This window comes from Spodoptera frugiperda, chromosome 2 (genome assembly GCF_023101765.2).
Source record: "Spodoptera frugiperda isolate SF20-4 chromosome 2, AGI-APGP_CSIRO_Sfru_2.0, whole genome shotgun sequence".
Taxonomy (NCBI): Eukaryota; Metazoa; Arthropoda; class Insecta; order Lepidoptera; family Noctuidae; genus Spodoptera; species Spodoptera frugiperda.
The window spans coordinates 10,781,523-10,802,117 of NC_064213.1; the positions used below are offsets into that span (position 1 = coordinate 10,781,523).

The following is a 20,595-nucleotide window of genomic DNA, read 5'->3' on the forward strand; positions in this document are numbered from 1 at the left end:
CTCAAGTTAGATTGTAAAGTACCTTAGCTATTCAAAAAAGTATAAATTTACATTTTTGTGCATTTTATGCGCAAGTTCTATTTTTATTTTCAAAATAACTAGCATTGAATGCCAAAGAAATTACAGAAATGGACCATAATCCATGATGCGAATTTGACAGTTACATATCTGACGCTGTCAAGACAACCAATTCATGTTTCTTTCATTTCATGTGTTGTTGTATTGTAGTTGACAAGCAACCTCAAAAAACTCAAAACATTAATAGTAAACATAATTGTTATAATTTTATTCTGTAGACAAATATAATGATTCAAATCCTTATCACATTTGTGTTTTTTAGACCGTGTAGATTTCTCAGATTTTTTAATATTGATCATGTGAATTGTTTGTGCGTTGTACAGTTTGATATATTGATTTGATAGATTTGATATACAGTTTATTAATAATGATACCGTCAAATACAATATGCGTGTCCCAGGAGGGGCCGGCAAACGCATTGGCTCTCAATAAAGATTGTTCACAAGTTGTGATTGCTGGACGCAATGGTAACTTTTTGAAATTCCGTTACTTAGCTTTGTTATTTCAAAATACTTGTGCTAGTTTTATCTATTCCACCTTTTGTTTCAGTATTCAAAGTGTTTTCAATCGGAGAAAATGATTTCTCCGAAGTTTGTAACTTGAGAGTTGGGAAAAATTTAAATTTGAATTTTTCATCCATTGATGTTGCCTGGAGTACTATTGAAGGTGAGTTATATTGAATCTAATCAACTTTCTCATATTCTAGCAAGTGTCTGATCACACTACAATCGTTAATTTCTGCAAATATTTAAATTTACTTAATTGTACCAGTAAATACAATGATTTTGCTATCAACACCTGATAAGCACTTTGAGTGCTTATGTAGTTTTTGAAATCAGGTAAATTAGTTTACTTTTAGGGAAAGGAGTTTAATATTTAAATATTTTGTTTATCTTCAATGTTCGTAATATGTGTTTAAACCACAATGAATAATTATGATCCTGCAGAGAACACCCTCGCAACTGCAGCCACCAATGGAGCGGTAGTGGTGTGGAACCTCGGCCGCTCTGGCCGCTCCAAGCAGGAACATGTCTTCTCTGACCATAAGAGGACTGTTAACAAGGTACTACTTTATTAGACTATGTGAACATAGGCTTATTCTGAGAGATCTGAACAGCAAGAGAATTTGGACTGTACCACTAAGTAATAAAGTTGAAAATCGAATACTGTAATTGGACAGTTGATAATGACTTTATGTGTTGTCTATGCAAACTGACTGAACCATCACCTCCAATGGTGGATTTCCTTCATTACTCTATTGAAATAAAAAAAAAACAATTATGTGATAAACATTTTAATTACCTAAATTCTATTTTAAGCAAATTTTTTTGTAGATAAGCACTGAATTCAGGACACTGACCTGTGATTAGTCAAGTCACAACTAGTGCCCAGCAGTATTTGATAGGATGTTTGCATATTTCACACATTGTTACCAACACTGCACTATACCATAAATAATCATAACTAGTGAAAACTAAGTATTGCATGTCACACGGGCAGCTCTAACTGACATACACAATATCATGTCTTGATATCCAGGTGAGCTTCCACCTGACAGAGCCAGCACTGCTGATATCCGGCTCACAAGATGGCATGATGAAGTGCTTCGACCTGCGCATGAAGGAAGTCGCCAGGACATTCATAAGGTACGGCACTGAGCTCAACTATTACTGAATCATTTTGTAGAATGACTACTCTAAACATGAAAACAATCTTTCTTGTTGTTTTATTTCGAAACTCTCTGCAAAGCCTAATGTATTTTTCGTGTGTCTGGAACTATTATTTCTCTCTTTTTTGGGAAATATGAAAAAAACCTTGCAACTGGCTTTAAAACTTAATTAAGAGCCACATGTTACCTTACCTATACAACAAGACTGATAAATATTAATTGATATGTCTCAATTTATGTTGTTATATCTAATTCCTTCTTGGTCTTATAATTGGTAACAGCAACACAGAATCGATCCGCGACGTGCAGTTCAGCCCGCACCAGGCGCACACGTTCGCGGCGGTGTCGGAGAACGGCAACGTGCAGCTGTGGGACGTGCGCCGCCACGAGCGCTGCCTCATGCAGTTCACGGCGCACTCCGGACCTGTCTTCGCATGCGACTGGCACCCTGAGCAGCCCTGGCTCGCTACTGCTTCCAGGGATAAAACTATAAAGGTGACGTTTATTATGTAGCTGTATTATATAACTCTATTACGAAATAATATTATAAAGAAAATAAGGTTGAAAGTTCATCGAAAATAATTAAGAAAATTGATCGACTTGTTTACAGAAATCTTCTTCCTTATACACAACTTTCAAGCCTAATACATAAACATTGGTAATGGAAGACAAATGGGCACAAATTCTATCTAGTTATTGAGTTTTCTGAACGCAAGACAACAAAAACAGAATTCAGTATAACGAAATAACAAGCCAGACAACAAACAAATCACGTTAGGTTTAAAAAAATACTAATTTGTTGCTTCAATTATGAACAACAGGTACATCTACGTACCTAGACGGTATTAACAAAGGTTATGTCTGTTTGACTATCACAGTCCATTAGATAAACAAGTGGGTCGCCAGTTATCGCGGCCGCGGCCGGTGTACAGATGTCAACAGTTTACTTCTAGTCACGCAGTTATTGTAATGTTACTCTCCTCTTACATCACTTACATCATCGTGCGCTGCAGCTATGGTTGCATATCGAAACATATTTACAATAAGTAAATAATATAACTCTGTGTATGTACTTCAAGTTTAGTCTTTCATACAATTGTACTAACGATGCGACATGTAGGTATTTAAATATCATGAATATTGGTAAAACAAACAATTCACATTCAATGTAAATACGAATAAATGAATTTGCAATATCATTAGAACTTGAAACGGGATTTTACTATGTTTATTAGTCTTTGTGAGTTTCCGATATTTCGGCACTGTTGCAAGCGCCATGATCACGGATGAACTGTAAAAACTTATAAATGAATCTGCAGTTCACTAACTTGTATGCTACAAGTCATATTTAAATATGTTGCATGTAGAAGTGAATTAGCCTCTAATTGAAATAAATGTCTTTATATAAATATACTTTGTACAAGATTGTCTAAATGCCGTAGTAGCCCTAACGCAGTAGTGCACACTTAAATACTTAATTAGGCAATGAATGCGTCTAGTCTGGACGTTATCTGGCGGCGCGTGTACAGATATGGAGCACTTACATCACCGCAACAATCGCAAAGACTGCGCTGGGAAATTTGTTGCTTACTATACATATATTTCTATATACATGTTTTCTATCTGCTGAACATAATTAAATGATTTGTGACGTGACATGTAATAAATACTTTTTGATAATTCTTTTTCAGCTAAAGTAAAGTATATCTGAACATTATTTAAAGTGTAGTAAGTTATACTAAACTTTTGTCGGTAAATAAATGGCTGACTGGACTTAACTCGCCATTGGCATCATCTATTATCGAAAGGCACAAACAATATTTATTGAATAGAAAAATTAAATATCCCTTAATATAATGCAGGTGTGGGACACCATTGACAGAAAGCCGAATTTGGAGCACACCATCTACACCATAGCATCTGTCGGACATGTCAAGTGGAGGCCGCAGAAAACGTATGTTGAAAAAAAATATAAAAAATTATTTAGTTTGTATTCTTTTTATGACCTGCCTCTACACTAATAAGGCACGTTAGTTTGATTATACAGTAGAAGCTCTTTATTCGCGGGGTATGCGTTCCGTAAATATGCCGCGAATACAGAAACCGTGAATATGGAATGGTAATTTGTATGGGGTTATATATGCAAATAGTAATGCAAATAGTAGATAAAAAAATTGAAAAATTGCCTGATGATAATATTATTATCATCAGGTTTAGGTCACACTAGGTTTAGGCAGAAGTCACAATCTAGACGTAGTTGTAATAAAGTCTATTTTATTTTTTTATCCTTCTACTGACGCGTTGACAAAGGATAGCGAATGTATTTTTTAGGTTACGCACCGATATTTCGATTCGATCCGCGAATAAAGAAATCTTAGACCGCGAATATAGGAATTGGATCGCATTTTTTCAATCCGCGAATAGTGAAAACGCGAATGAAGGAAGCGCGAATAAGGAGCTTCTACTGTAATCTGGTTTAATTGTCATATACGAACAAATATTTATCTACAGTAGGCTTCCTGAATCCTGACCTACTTTAGAGGTCTTGCTAGAGAGATAAAAATATCTGGCATTTTGAATTTATTTAAACAATCATCAAGTAAGGTACAAGAGTAAGAGTACAAGGAAGTTTTTTATAAGTATGTAATATGACGTGCCCCCCTCCCCCCAGGTACCAGGTAGCGTCGTGTGCGCTAGTGCTGGACTGCGCGGTCCACGTGTGGGACGTGCGCCGCCCCCACGTGCCGCTGGCCACCTTCGCGGAGCACCGGGACGTCACCACCGCCATCGCGTGGCTCGCCGACCCACACACCTTCCTGTCCACTAGCAGGGTCTGTACTTGGCTGTCTTTCGAGAGCTCTGGAATGTCTATATGTGTATATAGAGGAGCAATCGGCGTCACCCATGGATACTCGTAATACTCGAGTAGTGAGGGCGATGCCGGTGTATTGGGGCTGGAGAGTTATAGCGTGTGTTGCAGGACTGCAGCCTGTACCGGCACCGGTTCAGCGAGGCGGCGCACCCCGTGCTGTGGGCCAACCCGCACGGCGTGTGCGTGTCGGCGCGCGGGGACCTGGCGCACGCCGCGCCCGAGCGCCCGCTGCCCGCGCTGCCCGCGCGCTGCCGCCCCGCGCCCGCCGAGCGGCACCTGCCCGGCCTCGGGTAACTATACACTACACTTTATATACGCTGTACTGGCGCACGCCGCGCCCGAGCGCCCGCTGCCCGCGCTGCCCGCGCGCTGCCGCCCCGCGCCCGCCGAGCGGCACCTGCCCGGCCTCGGGTAACTATACACTACACTTTATATACGCTGTACTGGCGCACGCCGCGCCCGAGCGCCCGCTGCCCGCGCTGCCCGCGCGCTGCCGCCCCGCGCCCGCCGAGCGGCACCTGCCCGGCCTCGGGTAACTATACACTACACTTTATATACGCTGTACTGGCGCACGCCGCGCCCGAGCGCCCGCTGCCCGCGCTGCCCGCGCGCTGCCGCCCCGCGCCCGCCGAGCGGCACCTGCCCGGCCTCGGGTAACTATACACTACACTTTATATACGCTGTACTGGCGCACGCCGCGCCCGAGCGCCCGCTGCCCGCGCTGCCCGCGCGCTGCCGCCCCGCGCCCGCCGAGCGGCACCTGCCCGGCCTCGGGTAACTATACACTACACTTTATATACGCTGTACTGGCGCACGCCGCGCCCGAGCGCCCGCTGCCCGCGCTGCCCGCGCGCTGCCGCCCCGCGCCCGCCGAGCGGCACCTGCCCGGCCTCGGGTAACTATACACTACACTTTATATACGCTGTACTGGCGCACGCCGCGCCCGAGCGCCCGCTGCCCGCGCTGCCCGCGCGCTGCCGCCCCGCGCCCGCCGAGCGGCACCTGCCCGGCCTCGGGTAACTATACACTACACTTTATATACGCTGTACTGGCGCACGCCGCGCCCGAGCGCCCGCTGCCCGCGCTGCCCGCGCGCTGCCGCCCCGCGCCCGCCGAGCGGCACCTGCCCGGCCTCGGGTAACTATACACTACACTTTATATACGCTGTACTGGCGCACGCCGCGCCCGAGCGCCCGCTGCCCGCGCTGCCCGCGCGCTGCCGCCCCGCGCCCGCCGAGCGGCACCTGCCCGGCCTCGGGTAACTATACACTACACTTTATATACGCTGTACTGGCGCACGCCGCGCCCGAGCGCCCGCTGCCCGCGCTGCCCGCGCGCTGCCGCCCCGCGCCCGCCGAGCGGCACCTGCCCGGCCTCGGGTAACTATACACTACACTTTATATACGCTGTACTGGCGCACGCCGCGCCCGAGCGCCCGCTGCCCGCGCTGCCCGCGCGCTGCCGCCCCGCGCCCGCCGAGCGGCACCTGCCCGGCCTCGGGTAACTATACACTACACTTTATATACGCTGTACTGGCGCACGCCGCGCCCGAGCGCCCGCTGCCCGCGCTGCCCGCGCGCTGCCGCCCCGCGCCCGCCGAGCGGCACCTGCCCGGCCTCGGGTAACTATACACTACACTTTATATACGCTGTACTGGCGCACGCCGCGCCCGAGCGCCCGCTGCCCGCGCTGCCCGCGCGCTGCCGCCCCGCGCCCGCCGAGCGGCACCTGCCCGGCCTCGGGTAACTATACACTACACTTTATATACGCTGTACTGGCGCACGCCGCGCCCGAGCGCCCGCTGCCCGCGCTGCCCGCGCGCTGCCGCCCCGCGCCCGCCGAGCGGCACCTGCCCGGCCTCGGGTAACTATACACTACACTTTATATACGCTGTACTGGCGACACCCTTCACTCGTGACCCATAATGCAGAGAATACATCGTTTGTGGCAATTACAACATGTGCGTGATGTGTCCACAGTCGCAAGCAGCCGACGGCGGGGTCTCTGTCGGCGGGGGCGCAGGCCGCCCTGGAGCGCGCCTTCCCCGGGGGCGCGTCGTCCACCCTGCTCCGCTACAGCGCGCCCCCCCACAACGCGCTGCTGCAGTGCGCCGCCCACTACCGCATGCGGGGCGCGCCCCCGCACGTGCTCGCGGAACATAACGCCAACGTCGCGCGGGCCAACAACCGACACATGGTGCGTGCTCTATCCTGTGTATTGCGAACTTGTACAATTAACTTTTGATGCGATTGAGTAACGTGTGGTAACACACCGTGCAGGTGAGCCACGTGTGGGAGGTGGTGCGCTGCGTGTACGAGGCGCGCGCGGCGGGGCGCGGCAGCCCGGCGCCCCCCCGCAGCAAGGAGCCCCCGCGCCCCGAGCCCCCGCCACTGCCGCCCTACACGCACACCTACAAGTAAGTCGCAACGCGCCATACATAAACTTCACTGTGCATTCTACTTGCTTATGTTACTTATTGTTAAATTTTGCCATTTCTTTAATTCAACAGTTATACTTACACTGTATCGAATTAATCCTATCATACAACCAATTGAATGTCAATACCCGGGGCGTCTTATTAACCTCGTACTGCATTCTCCAGTAGCGCAGTAGAGGAGGAGCCGCTGGAGGAAGTGGAGGAGTGGGCGGAGACACAGTTCCACAACAGCGGGGTGCTGGGCAAGCCCACGCTCAGTATCTACATCCCGCCCAGCAAGCCCTCCAAGCACGCGCGCTCGCTAGACGATGGTGAGCCGACATTCGCACTACACTTACTCCCAGATGTCATGAAACGTATTATTTTGTTACCTATTCACATCGAAATCGTCCTAATTACTTATGATGGTGCAGAAAACACAGGCTGGGTGTCGGCCGCATCAGCTCACTACGTAGATGTAGACGCAGCAGACTGGACTCTACCAGAGGAGGCCTTCCCTCTCCGCAGCGCGCCCCCGCCCCCGCACGCACTGGGGGCGCACACTACACCCGCGCCCACCGCGCCCCCGCACACACTGCGACATGATGACAAGGATCACACAGGTCAGTGGAGGTTTTGTTTTACACAGTCGTTATCGGCCGGAGTACAGGTAGTGTTAATGAATGTCCGTGCAGTAGTCCCCCGCAGTGGCGGCGGCACGTCCCCGGGCGGCAGCTCGTCCCCGGGCAGCGGCTCCAGCGGGTCCAGCGGCTCGGCCTGCACCGCGCCGCCCAACCTCGACCACTCCGGGTACCACCATCACAGCAACATGCACGTGAGTTGTTCATAACCTAACTACATATTGTTACCTTTTTGAACTTTGAATAATGTTAACATAATTATCCCAATTTACCATAAAGTCCACATTAGCGTCAATCTACATTTTCAATGATAACGATCTCTGATCTGTATTGTTTTGACGGTGTCTAACGATTTGCTGTCAAAGTGGGTCATGTTTCGCATTAGTCGATTGTACTTACGATCGATCTCCTAACTATTAATAGTTCATTCAATGTTCGATATGTTCAACGATGTTAGTTGTCGAGATAGTGTCGTTGTAACAATATTTTGTGATATATCAGATGGAGGAAGGTGGGGAGGGTTGCGATGGTGGGTTGGCCATCCGAGTGGGCGACAATCGCAGCCCACAGCTGGACGTGGCCCCACTGCTGGCCGCGGCACTGCGCCAGCACGCGGACCTGGGGGACGTACAGACTCCAGCCGTAGTGATGCTGGTGTTGCAGGATCACAGGTACATTGCCACCCAGTGGACGTAGTATCAGGTAGCTAGACACCAGCTGTATATGTCGTGTGTGTACAGGAGCGACCTGTTCCCGTACATCGAGGAGAGCCTGCAGGAGCACTGGCTGCTCGGCTACATCGAGCTGCTGCAGCGACACAAGCTCTGGAACATCGCCACCGAGGTACGTGCCGCGGACTGTGTGCTGGGTATATGTAGCTAGTGCGCGAGTACTGAGTCCCCCCTCCCCGCAGGTGGTGCGCAGTGCGTGGATCAGCTCGGTGTGGGTGGTGTCGCAGCAGTCCACCAGCGTGGCGCTGTGCTGCGGGCGCTGCGGGCGCCGCTGGAGGCGCGCCGCCTGCGACTGCGCGGGGGCGCGGGCGGCGCGGGCGCGGGGGCGCGGCCGTGTGCGCGGTGTGCCGGCGCGTGGTGCGCGGGCTGTACGCGTGGTGCCAGGGCTGCGGCCACGGCGGGCACCTGCAGCACATGCGCGCCTGGCTGCAGCGCCACCAGCTGTGCCCCGCCGGCTGCGCGCACCGCTGCCAGCTCGCCTGACGCCAGTTGCCAGCTCGCGGGACCGCTGCGCGCGCCATCTACGCATAGCTGCCCGCCACTGCGATCGCATCTCGTTCCTACATACTAATCTTTAAGAACAAACGTATAATCATTTGTTACGATCATGAATAATCACAAGAAATATTACCTCATGTGAGCGCCTCTGTATCCGAGTTACGTCCAGTTTGTAAAATCAGTTGAATGTATTGTAACGCCTAGTCGATCTCTAGTCGTTATTATAAAGACCTGCTAGCAATGAATAACATGTGATACAAACTATTTTCAATCTTTATGCCAGTTAAACTAAACAGTTAACTAAAATCACGACACAATCTCTAATTTTAATCAATAGGTCGGAGGATTCTTATAAAAAGACAGCTTCTTCAACAATGACAAACAATACGTACCATAGTGAACATACTCATACATTACCTGTAGTACTTAATTTTTCAAAATATATTTATCTATTAAGAATAATTTCTGCAAATGTTTAATTATGTACAATGTTTTAAAGAAGGTGTACCAATAAGCGATGCCTTTATATACGCGTATTTTGTGATGTTGATATGTTTATATTTTTGTTTTAATGTAAATAGTTACGAATGACAAGAATCAATGTGTATTCATAGACTGATTTAATGATAATCTTGTATATTTTTATAATTGAATAAAATAAATAATAAAACGATACTTTTTTACACAATTGTTTTATTACATTATCATAATAAATTATTATTTACAGAAATATTCATAATAATCGAGTAACTATGTATAAGCTGGTTTGGCGAGGTAGCCTCAGGACACGCGAGAGCAAAAAGGACCTAGTGGATGTGTGATCACTTTGAGAATTAACTATATCTTATAAAAGAGCCTTTTCCATTTGTAATACTCTCGCGGTAAACTGCTCCATATAATTAGCTATCTAAACGGGTTGGCACAAGCATGTCTTACACTGAGCGAGGTGTTCGCTAAAATATCACATCTATACAATATCAACTCACCTCCAAATATTTTGGCTAAATGATACATTATAGATGGCGCCACTTGCGATTATGAGCCACCAACTCTCATTAAATTGGACTAAACGTTTAGCTTACATTATGACAGTTCTTTTTATTGGAATGTATAGAAAATCTACAAGTTATGGAACATTCAATGCGCAATAAATAATGTGATTAATGCTTTATTGGGGGATATGAGATTATCCATTGATATCACATTCATATCACACTGCTGTTTGTCCAGGCAGTCACTTATCATCAGAAAATACAATTACATTATTTGTGAGTCCTTTACAACATACATATTCATATAAATATACAGAAAAAGTGGCAGTGTTGTTTGTATGGACGTTAATAAGCGCTATATAATAATATGACAGGACCCGGGCATTGACATTAGGTTTATCACTTATCACAGTTCCGCTGTGTAGGTAGTTTAATATAAAATGGAGGTCTAAAGGAATAAAAGTTTCTAAATTGAAAGTTATGGAGTAATGGCGCTGTTAATGACATGGCACATTCAATATATAAACTAGCTGGTGTCCCCTTCAAGGGCAGGTTCATAGTCCCGCAATGGACTGTTGATGAATGATGACGAATGATGTTGTGTGGTGTATAACTACTAAGATCGCGTTTGTTCACCAGTAGATGCTTTCTAGTCGATAATGATTTTCCAATTCTATCAGATATGTCCCTCAGCGTATCGCGTGCAAGATACACTCAGTTCTTTTACCGCAGGCGCCCTCTAGTGAGTGTTGTTGAGTAGCTAGCACACAATACAGCAAGGTTTCTTCTTGACGTCTTCTTGTTCCTCTTCAGCAGCCAGACCTTTCTTCTGTCGCGACATCTGCCGGATCAGCGTCAGGAAAGCCTGGAGTGGAGGTACACTCACATTTATACAGGGGAAAAGAAACTAGATTTTAAAAGAAGCAAATAAATAACAATGTGTCTACTAAAATGAAATAACTATGTAATGTAAAAAGGTTAAAGATCTATTCATTCAGTGCCAAAACTGCTTATCTACATTAATGTATTTAAAGAATCAGTTGGTGCTAACTATGGTCCACATGCATGAGTTTGTTATTGTTTACTGGTTATGTGCTAAATTACTCAATGTTTAAGTTACTTACCCTATCAGAGAGAGAGCAATTAGTCCATACTTGGTGCTATGTAATGCAATCTAGAGCGAGCTAAATTTACCTACGATTTTAGAAATAAGAGTTACAACTTGTAAGTCTGTTTTTGTAAAACAATTAGAAAAACTACGTAAACCTGTGTATTGATGTAAATGTACAACAAATTGTATCGAATACTAGCACAGTAATTGGAAGAACTTCTACTATAGAATTTTTTTATCAAACCAGTACAAACAAAGACAGGATACTTGGTAAACAAACTACTGTCTGTGGTAACGGCACTAACGGTGGTAGTAAATAATACGCATCATTTTGCAAATCTGTATATTTCCTGCTTTATATCAATCATTTTGTTCCTGTGACTTCGATATACATACATACACGTAGGTACATAATCCATACATTTGTGAACTAAAGTAACTAGCCTATAGACATTACAAGTACATAGGAATATATGTTTGGAACACCGCCACCTGTCGACAGTAACTGTGAAACTATGATTATAAAAGTTGAAGCCTACCTCGGACAGTTGCTATCGGCAAGTGGCGGGCTACGGAGGAGACAGAGTAGTAGCTAACCAGTAACCACTTACAACATTACTTCGTGTTGGCAGTCGGGGACCTGCTAGATATACACACCGGCCCCGGAACAGTATATTATGCTAAATATGTTATTGCTACGCGTGCGTTGCACTAAGTGGACAAAACAAATCGTAATGGCATCACACAGGGCCGAGGTGACAGGACACGGCACCTCGACCCTCGCACTGCTGACCAGCCCGGCTGTTCACCACGAGCCATCGTCGCAGCCACGTCACACATCAGGCGACATTGAGAAAGATGCACAGTACACAAGTAGGTGAGGCGAACAGACCGAGGAACAGATCGACGATCCAATATAAAAAGTAAATCGTGGAGATTTAAAAATATCAGACTTTATTGCATACAAAACTTAGCATTACATTTATATAGCCTCGAGTTTCTGACTGCCACCCTCTTACTGGGAGTATAAACGAATTAAATACCAGTTCTTCACTGGAGAGACAATATGAACTGCAAGAAATGTGTAATAATGATGTAATGTCTGCCAGAGACTCGAGGCGTGTAACATACAAGACGTGACAACTACCGGCTACTGAGTGAAGCGCCCCCTATATATATGTGGGTATATATAGTACCGCACCCCGCCCCCGGCGCCGGCGCAGACAACACACGGATGTTCACTGAAATAGTATTCTAGGAGATCGCGAGGCCGTGCACTCCGCATCCCTATACAACGTACTTTATATATATTTACCAACAGATTCATCGTGAGATTTCAACCGAACAACTCGCCACATCAACACCTGACTAGCTCTTACATTGCGTAGTCTGAACAAATACTATTTCTGCAAACACGTACGAACAGTACCCTCAACACATTACACAATACATTTAGCACTTATACATAGAAATAAATACAAAACTTACGCTACCGAGCATGCGAGTGCGGGCCGCGCGTCGCCGTATTGTACATACATACAGAGTGTACACTGTGTACAGTACACACTGTACTGTACAGTCAGTAACACAATGGCACGGCGCGCGGCCCGCGGCGCGGCGCCCACTACACGGACATGTAACGCGAAAGCACTAAGCTTTGATACAACAATATTTAATTCATAAAAAATATTATGGAATTCTGTTTGTAATGAGTCGTGTCAAAATGTATTGTATCGTCACTCGCCCGGCGGGTGTCGGCTGAACCAGGACATTAGTGTGAGAACCACCATCGGCTCGAGATATAAAACTAAACTATTTAACTCGCTACTGTTTAAAAGTTACTGTATAAAAATGTATTGTTTCGACGTGTTTCGTTACAAACAGTATTCAATAAATGCAAGCACCAAAGTGGGCGAAATATATTAAAATTTACAATAGCCTGCTTACACCTAGTACATGTGAACGTGCCGGCGGCACGCGACCCTCGACCTTCACGTCCACGTAACAGAGTTTCAAATACAATACACGAATTTACAAGATGTGTTATTGATTAGTGGAGTAGAAGACGTGTGGTGATTGTTGTATGTCGGTCACATCGTACACATAATAAATAGTTTGAGTGAGTGAGATATTGCATTGCATCGAGTGTATGCGTGACGCGGACACACAGCAACCCCGCACGGCCCGCGGCGACATATCACTGCCGAGGCGGCCCCGGCCGGACTATGGCGTCGGTCTCGGCCTACAATATGGCGCACTTGATTTTCCTCCGCTTTTTCCCCTTGACGTCCCCGTTGGTGGCGCGGCTGTCGTCCGACTTGCGCGACCGGATCTCGCGCATCAGGTCAAAGAACACCTGCACAGGACGCTACGTCACACACCGACACACACAGGCCCACCACCCACACACCCACACACCCACAGGACCAGGGACACCACAGGCGCAGTTATCACAAACATGGAATAGATAGTATGACAGCATTGCTGCACGAGAGCAGCGATGGCCTCGTACAGTACATGTACGAGCAAGTGCAACGAGTGCACACTGCCCTGACTAACCGAGCCTACTGCGTTGATTCAATAACCCAACGTGTACATCTAACTTAGAGTTGCACCGCACACTGCCTGGCAGACACCTAACTCTAGATGAGATGTGCCTACAGAATCGAATGACATCGTACGGGAATATCTCCGGAAGTGTGGTTAGATCGATGTATCGTGTGTGTAGTGTTGGTGAGGTAAGGAAAGCGTCAGGCGAGCGAGCGATGCAGCGCAACTCTAAGAAGCCAGCCAGAGCCGCGGTCAGTACATACAGGCACATGGCAAGCGTGCAGGGCCCACGCTCGGCTCGTGGGCCACGACAAGAACAGACTGAGAGAGTGGGTGTACAGGTGGGGACAGGCTTAGTCGCTCATAATTATCGATCAAAGAGACTAATCTAATAATTTAAAGTTGGAAATTGAATGTAGTTATTGTAAAGAGTAGGTATAGTTGTGGGACTGACCTTGTCGACGTTGTCCCGCGTCTTGGCGGAGGTCTCGACGTAGGGCACCTGCCAGTGCTGCGCGCGCTCGCGGCACGAGTCGAGCGGCACGCGCCGCTTGTCCGCCAGGTCCGACTTGTTGCCCACCAGCAGGAACGGAATGTTCTCGTCGTTCTTCACGCGCAGGATCTGTTCTCTGGAAGTGGTGAGTAACACTCAATATTAGAACGTGCTGGGGGAATGATCTTTAAGAATAGATATACCAAATTTTTACATAGAAGGAGATTTGATAGTATCTTTTTAACAAAGTATATTATTACTTTAATGGGTGTACCTGAACTCCTGTGTGGCGTCGAAGCTCTCAGGCTCGGTGATAGAGAAGACACAGAGGAAGCCCTCTCCTGATCGGAAGTAGTTGTCTCTGATGGCGGCGTAGTCCTCCTGCCCGGCCGTGTCCAGGATGTCGATCTGAACCTCCTCGCCGTCCAGCACCACCTGCAGACATCACATCATTGTGGTTAAAACATACCACTGAATACATTGATTAACTTTGCAGATGTCCAAACGTAACCTTTGCAGCATCGGTTATTATACAAGACACTGGCAACACTAAGCTGTCGGACTAATTCCTTGTCACGAACCTTCATTGAAAGGGGCGATACATCGAGTTATAGAAATGATCATTTACATGTGTTTCTACTCTTGTATATAGATGACATGTTCATTGAAGCATAGCGGAAATGAATCCAATATAAGAAATTCGCTTCAAAACCCTTTGTTACGAATGTCCCTGAATGCAACTTTCGACATAACTATCTGATTGCTCCTCAGCCCTCGCATGGGAACCTTCTCAATGGGCCGCGAATGGTTCCCACAGCAATCACAGAGGTAGTACTCGTACATTCACCGGAATAATGTTTAATGTAATCTCTTTTCTCCCGAGCCCGTGAGAACAGATCTCTGTGCATATCAAGTAGAAAGTCTTAGCTACTTAGTAGTGGATCCACCCAATGTGATCCGATATTGAGGCAGGGCTTGTACCTAATAAGGAACTAAGTAAGGCGCTTCGTTTTTATCAATATTTATACTATAAGGTGCAGCAACGAGCTATGAGGGTTTGCCTTGTTTCCTTAAGATTACTATTAGTTGCTACGATAACTAATTCATACGTAATCTTAGTTAAGTAACCAGGCCAAGTATGTTTTAAACAAAATATGCCCTATATAATACGAGTGTAACAATAGAGCAGTTATTACCTTCTTCCTATAGCTGTCTGCCTTAGTGGGCTCGTAGTCTTCAACGAACTCGTCGTACATGAACTGCAGCGTGAGCGCGGACTTGCCCACGCCGCCGGAGCCCACCATGATCACCTTGTGCAGCGTCGGCTGCGCGGCCGGCTTCTTCGACATCGTGCGGCGCTTCACGGGCGCACACTGCAACCACACATGTACTGTCTTACACACACTGTATGTATCACTTTACTCTAGAAGGGACGGAATGTCCGAGATCTATGAAACAACATTAAAACATCCTAAATAAGCTCAACAATTCGTAAACATTTCATAAGTGGGCGCTAGACCTTCAACATTTGGCGACGTTATCCAAGTGGGCGGTGGCACACAACAATATGGAAATGTCACCAGTGGCCGTGTATGGCTACCAAGACATTGAACTTGACTGGGCCAACGTGAGCTCCGGCAGAGCCTTGAAATTGAAATGTTACTATGAGTTACGACACGGCGGTGCACGATGCCGGGGCCGGACTCGTCGTACTCCTGCTTGGAGATCCACATCTGCTGGAAGGTGGACAGCGAGGCCAGGATGGAGCCGCCGATCCACACGGAGTACTTGCGCTCGGGCGGCGCGATGATCTTGATCTTGATGGTGGACGGGGCCAGCGCCGTGATCTCCTTCTGCATGCGGTCGGCGATACCCGGGTACATGGTGGTGCCGCCCGACAGCACCGTGTTGGCGTACAGGTCCTTGCGGATGTCCACGTCGCACTTCATGATCGAGTTGTACACCGTCTCGTGGATGCCGCACGACTCCATGCCCAGGAACGAGGGCTGGAACAGCGCCTCGGGGCAACGGAAGCGCTCGTTGCCGATGGTGATGACCTGTCCGTCGGGCAGCTCGTACGACTTCTCCAGCGAGGTGGACGCGGCCGCCGTCTGCATCTCCTGCTCGAAGTCCAGCGCCACGTAGCACAGCTTCTCCTTGATGTCGCGCACGATCTCGCGCTCCGCCGTCGTCGTGAACGAGTAGCCGCGCTCCGTCAGGATCTTCATGAGGTAGTCGGTGAGGTCGCGGCCCGCCAGGTCCAGGCGCAGGATGGCGTGCGGCAGCGCGTACCCCTCGTAGATGGGCACGGTGTGCGACACGCCGTCGCCCGAGTCCAGCACGATGCCGGTGGTGCGGCCGGACGCGTACAGCGACAGCACGGCCTGGATGGCCACGTACATGGCGGGGCAGTTGAACGTCTCGAACATGATCTGCGTCATCTTCTCGCGGTTGGCTTTGGGGTTGAGCGGCGCCTCTGTCAGTAGAATGGGGTGCTCCTCGGGAGCCACGCGCAGCTCGTTGTAGAAGGTGTGGTGCCAGATCTTCTCCATGTCGTCCCAGTTTGTGATGATGCCGTGTTCGATCGGATACTTGAGAGTGAGGATACCTCGCTTGCTTTGAGCTTCATCACCCACATACGAGTCCTTCTGCCCCATGCCCACCATGACACCTTGGTGGCGCGGCCGGCCCACGATGGACGGGAACACGGCGCGCGGCGCGTCGTCTCCTGCGAATCCGGCCTTGCACATGCCGGAGCCGTTGTCGACTACCAGCGCGCCCGCATCATCGTCGCACATCTTGACTCAGACAGTAGAGACTGGCACCAACACAACACTCGGCGCAGGCAGCGGTCGCACGGCGGTAGTGAGCGCAGGCGGGCGGCGCGCGCACTATATACGCGCCGCGCGCCGCTCTTGGCACTCGCAGCAGCCCCTACAAGGCGCTGCGCCTCCCGCCCGCCGCCGCCGACACTCGCGACTGCCATTTAAGACAATCATCCGCATCCACTACTCACTACATCGGTACATCGCTCTCGTAAAAAATAGCCCAACCAGACACGTCACCAGCACTGGTGACATCGAGCGCTTCTCTGTACGCACAGCCCTTTACAATATGCAAGTAGGCTTACCATTGTAAGTTGCAGCTTGGAACCCGGGTCCGCTCCAAGTGATCGTTCATCCCGCAGTAAACAAACAAGTGGAATGCAACATTACCTTCATTTATTTGTATCGCAACATTTCGTATCGTCGACTACTGAAGGCGCTGTGCCAGTTATATTATATTGCCGTAGCCAGCCGGAGCTAAGTTAGTTGCAAGGATTTGTTGCTCGCATGACTAATGTACAACGTTACATATGTATACGGGTACCAGCTCTAAGGTACACCTACAAGTGTGAGCTGAATGACCGATGAGTTGGGTTAGTAGTCACATCATCTGAGCAGTGATCGAAGATGTGTTTTTATTGCAGACCCACGTGTACTGTATATAATGTGAGGCACAGCCCAATCACACTTGTACCTACGACATCAACAGCGCGGGGCATCTCCTCCTCGTAGAAGGTGTCTGTGCTAATGTCCACGCGTGGTGAGCAAGTGGAGATATAGTCCAGTAATTAGGTTGTGCCTGGAATGTTTCCCGGGAGTGATGCAAGTTGCCAAGTTTGTAGATTTTGATGTTCTATGTGATTTCCTATTTGTAACGTCGTACGAGCGCCATCTTGGCGAAATGGCGGGAGAAAACAATTTTTTATAATAATTTTGTTATTTTCTGTGCGATTTACAAGGTTGACTAGAAAATGATACTAGACACAATTTTATACAATTAATGTCTAGACAGCTTTTGGTAAAATAAGTAGACTTGGCGCCAGCCCGCCAGGGCACCACAAACTACAGGGAAATAATGTCCATTCCACCTGGAGGTAGCAAGCCGCGCATTCTTTACCCGGCCGACTTCTAAACTATCGGTGGGTGGGTAAACGCAGTACAATGAATAATTGTTAGTTTTACCGACTTCCCACAAAGGGGGAGGTTCTCAATTTGGTCGGTTTTTTTTCTATGTATGTACACTGATTACGTCGAGGTTTATGGACCGACTTGCGTGATTCTTTTTTTGTTCGACGCGGATTGGCTCAACTTAAGTTCCATAAGAATTTGTTTCCGATTGGTTCAGCAGTTTTTATTTTATTAGCATTATAAGTACTTCAACGACGTCATTTTCTCAATAGTTTATAGATTTCACATCGATTACTTAAACAGTTCTGGTCCCATTTGCGTGATTCTTTTTTTGTTCAGTCGGGTATACTTTCACGTTGGTACTGTTGCCATCTGGTGAGCATCTGATGATGAGATCGATCGGAAATCGAGGGTATCCCTCAAATTATAAGCCCTCGATGTTTGTTCTGACAATTTCATAAAACTATTCAACGATTTATGTCTGATGATCATCATTTCATGTCAAAGAGCTGATGATGGAAAGCGAAACTCCTCAATGGTTGAGAGTTTAATGAAAAATCTTTAAAAAATACACCAACATATGGATCTAGAAGAGTATTCTTTGCGGCTATTAGGTAGACCTGCTTACAGAAGGGAAGACTCATTAAGTTTAGATTGAGGTTTAAATATGAAGATGTAGCTAATTTTCATTCCTTTGTGTTACACCTATTAAACTAAAAAGGAAACAATAAAATTAAAAGTACGTTTAAATAACCTACTTCATAAACTAAGTTCCAGAACTGTTTAAGTAATCGATGTGAAATCTATAAACTATCGAGAAAATGATGTCGTTCAAGTAATTATAATGCTAATAAAATAAAAACTGCTAAATTAATCCGAAACTTTTTGTGGGATTATATTTGAACTAATCTGCGTCAAACAAATATAGAAGCATGCAACTGGTCCATAAACGTCTACGTAATAGGTAGGTACATCCTTCCAGAAAAATATACCTGCCAAATTGAGAACCTTCTCCTTTTTGAGAAATCGGTTAAAAACCGACTTCAACACCAAAACCTAAAAATAAAACAAAAGGTAAAAATTAAAAAGCTAAAAATAAGTATTTAGTGTCAGTACTGATAGGTTACACGCCAGTATTTTGTAAATCGTTTAACAAATGGAGGAGCAGACAGTGAACAAAAAAAAAAACAAACATCCGAACTGAGCCTCTACCTCCCTCCCTCCGTCCCCACCTCCTCCATTTTTTGAAGCGGGAAAAAGCAACTGCTGTCACATTAGTTTTACTTCAATGTAGAGCTTTATTATGATGAACGAACAAATTGCAATTTTATACTAGCACTTCCATAGTGAAGGAGACCGGCCCACTTTCACTTTTAGATTCACCTTTTTTGATATCGTGGTAAGAAAGTCCCGGGAACAGTTTAAAAAACACAAAATCTTAGCTATTTACCTATTTGTTCTTGATCCACTCCTACCATTGCATATTCAATCGCCAAAATATTTTCTCTACGCTAGAAATTCCCGAAACACCAAACACACACACACACACACACACACATACACACACAAACACGCACACAATAAGGCAGCAGCATTATAGTGTAGATAAGAAATGCCCTAAAATAGAACACAGATGTGGTAAACATTTACACACATTGAAAATACTAAACAAATAATTTACACTATAAATAAATCCCTGTTCTCAGTACATTCTTGGTTGAATGTATAATAATATGTTTCTTTAGGAAACCGAGAGTAAAGATCCAATAGAAAAGGCGGTCCCTCGACCAGGCGAGGTGGTCCTGCCTGGCGGCTGTGCTGGCGGGCTTTCTGCCCGACGCATGACGTCATCCGTTGATTTATTGCGCGATTGTCGATGTGTGACTTTTGTCATCTGTTACTTGTCCTATCATGGGTCACCACATCACTGCCCCGAGACTGGAGGTCGAATACTAGCCACACACGCACAGAATGCCCGGAGTGGAATTCTTTACCAGAGTCTGTGTTTCCTGAGTTTGAGTATAACTTGGGTGTCTTCAAAGCCCGAGTGAATAGGTTGCTTATGGGCAGACATGCCCCATCGTAGGCCGCATCATCACTTACCACCCGACGAAATAGCAGCCAAACGTCGACCAAATCATCATCATCAAATGTAAAAAAAAGTCAAAGTCGAAATATTTATTTTAAATAGACCGGGAAGGCATTTTTGAACGGCGAAGCAAATATTACAATGTAAAGAAACAGTTGACAGTACAATACAAAATGTCTGTCTGTCGGTTAGTCCTCTAGTGAAGCTATTTGATCGTTCCAAAGTATAAATTCCTATGTAGAAAAACGAGCAAGAAACTCCACAGGTTACTCTGCTCCGTACAATATTTAGCTATATTTAGGTCCTGGAACGTGATGTCCACTTTTAATAAGGTCGTGAGTTATTATTATAGGTAAATGAATTAAATTAAGACTGTGTAGCGGCCTTTCTCAAAAAAGTGGCACCGATCGAATAAAGGAGGATGCCAGACTTTCTATGAAACTCCACTTCTAATAAGCGATATGTAAGTTACATCATTGGATGGCTAATCTTGAGCTGAATA

At 46.7% G+C, this 20,595-nt stretch overlaps 3 protein-coding genes across 9 annotated transcripts in view; 1 reads left to right on the plus strand and 2 right to left on the minus strand.

The window, feature by feature from the left end:
* The first annotated feature begins 193 nt into the window (after positions 1-193).
* On the plus strand, positions 194-9,593 carry LOC118269102 (GATOR complex protein WDR24). Its single transcript, XM_050699172.1, is given in 17 exon segments — positions 194-545; positions 628-744; positions 1,026-1,141; positions 1,618-1,724; positions 2,029-2,242; positions 3,610-3,701; positions 4,419-4,578; positions 4,728-4,909; positions 6,599-6,815; positions 6,899-7,035; positions 7,222-7,367; positions 7,470-7,658; positions 7,731-7,870; positions 8,178-8,347; positions 8,417-8,519; positions 8,590-8,721; positions 8,723-9,593. Coding segments are annotated over 17 exon segments (2,490 nt in total). The 5' UTR covers positions 194-445; the 3' UTR covers positions 8,891-9,593.
* Positions 9,594-10,057: 464 nt separating this feature from the next.
* The window catches only part of LOC118269200 (ras-related protein Ral-a), a 45,122-nt gene continuing 34,584 nt past the window's right edge, over positions 10,058-20,595 (minus strand). For 6 of the 7 annotated variants that reach the window (XM_035584187.2, XM_035584184.2, XM_035584188.2 and 3 more), the window contains exons 2-5: positions 15,248-15,424; positions 14,326-14,486; positions 14,013-14,187; positions 11,338-13,364 (exon numbers count right to left, since the gene is read on the minus strand). In XM_035584187.2, coding sequence (XP_035440080.1) covers positions 13,251-13,364; positions 14,013-14,187; positions 14,326-14,486; positions 15,248-15,400 — 603 coding nt within the window. In that variant the 5' untranslated portion in view covers positions 15,401-15,424 and the 3' untranslated portion in view covers positions 11,338-13,250. Of the gene's footprint in view, positions 10,763-11,337; positions 13,365-14,012; positions 14,188-14,325; positions 14,487-15,247; positions 15,425-20,595 lie in introns of those variants that run through there. The other variant, XM_035584185.2, reaches the window with a different exon arrangement.
* LOC126911542 (actin, muscle-type A2-like) lies at positions 15,518-16,936 on the minus strand. Its single transcript, XM_050699194.1, has one exon. It carries the CDS (start codon positions 16,847-16,849, stop codon positions 15,533-15,535), a length of 1,317 nt encoding a protein of 438 aa, XP_050555151.1. The 5' UTR covers positions 16,850-16,936; the 3' UTR covers positions 15,518-15,532.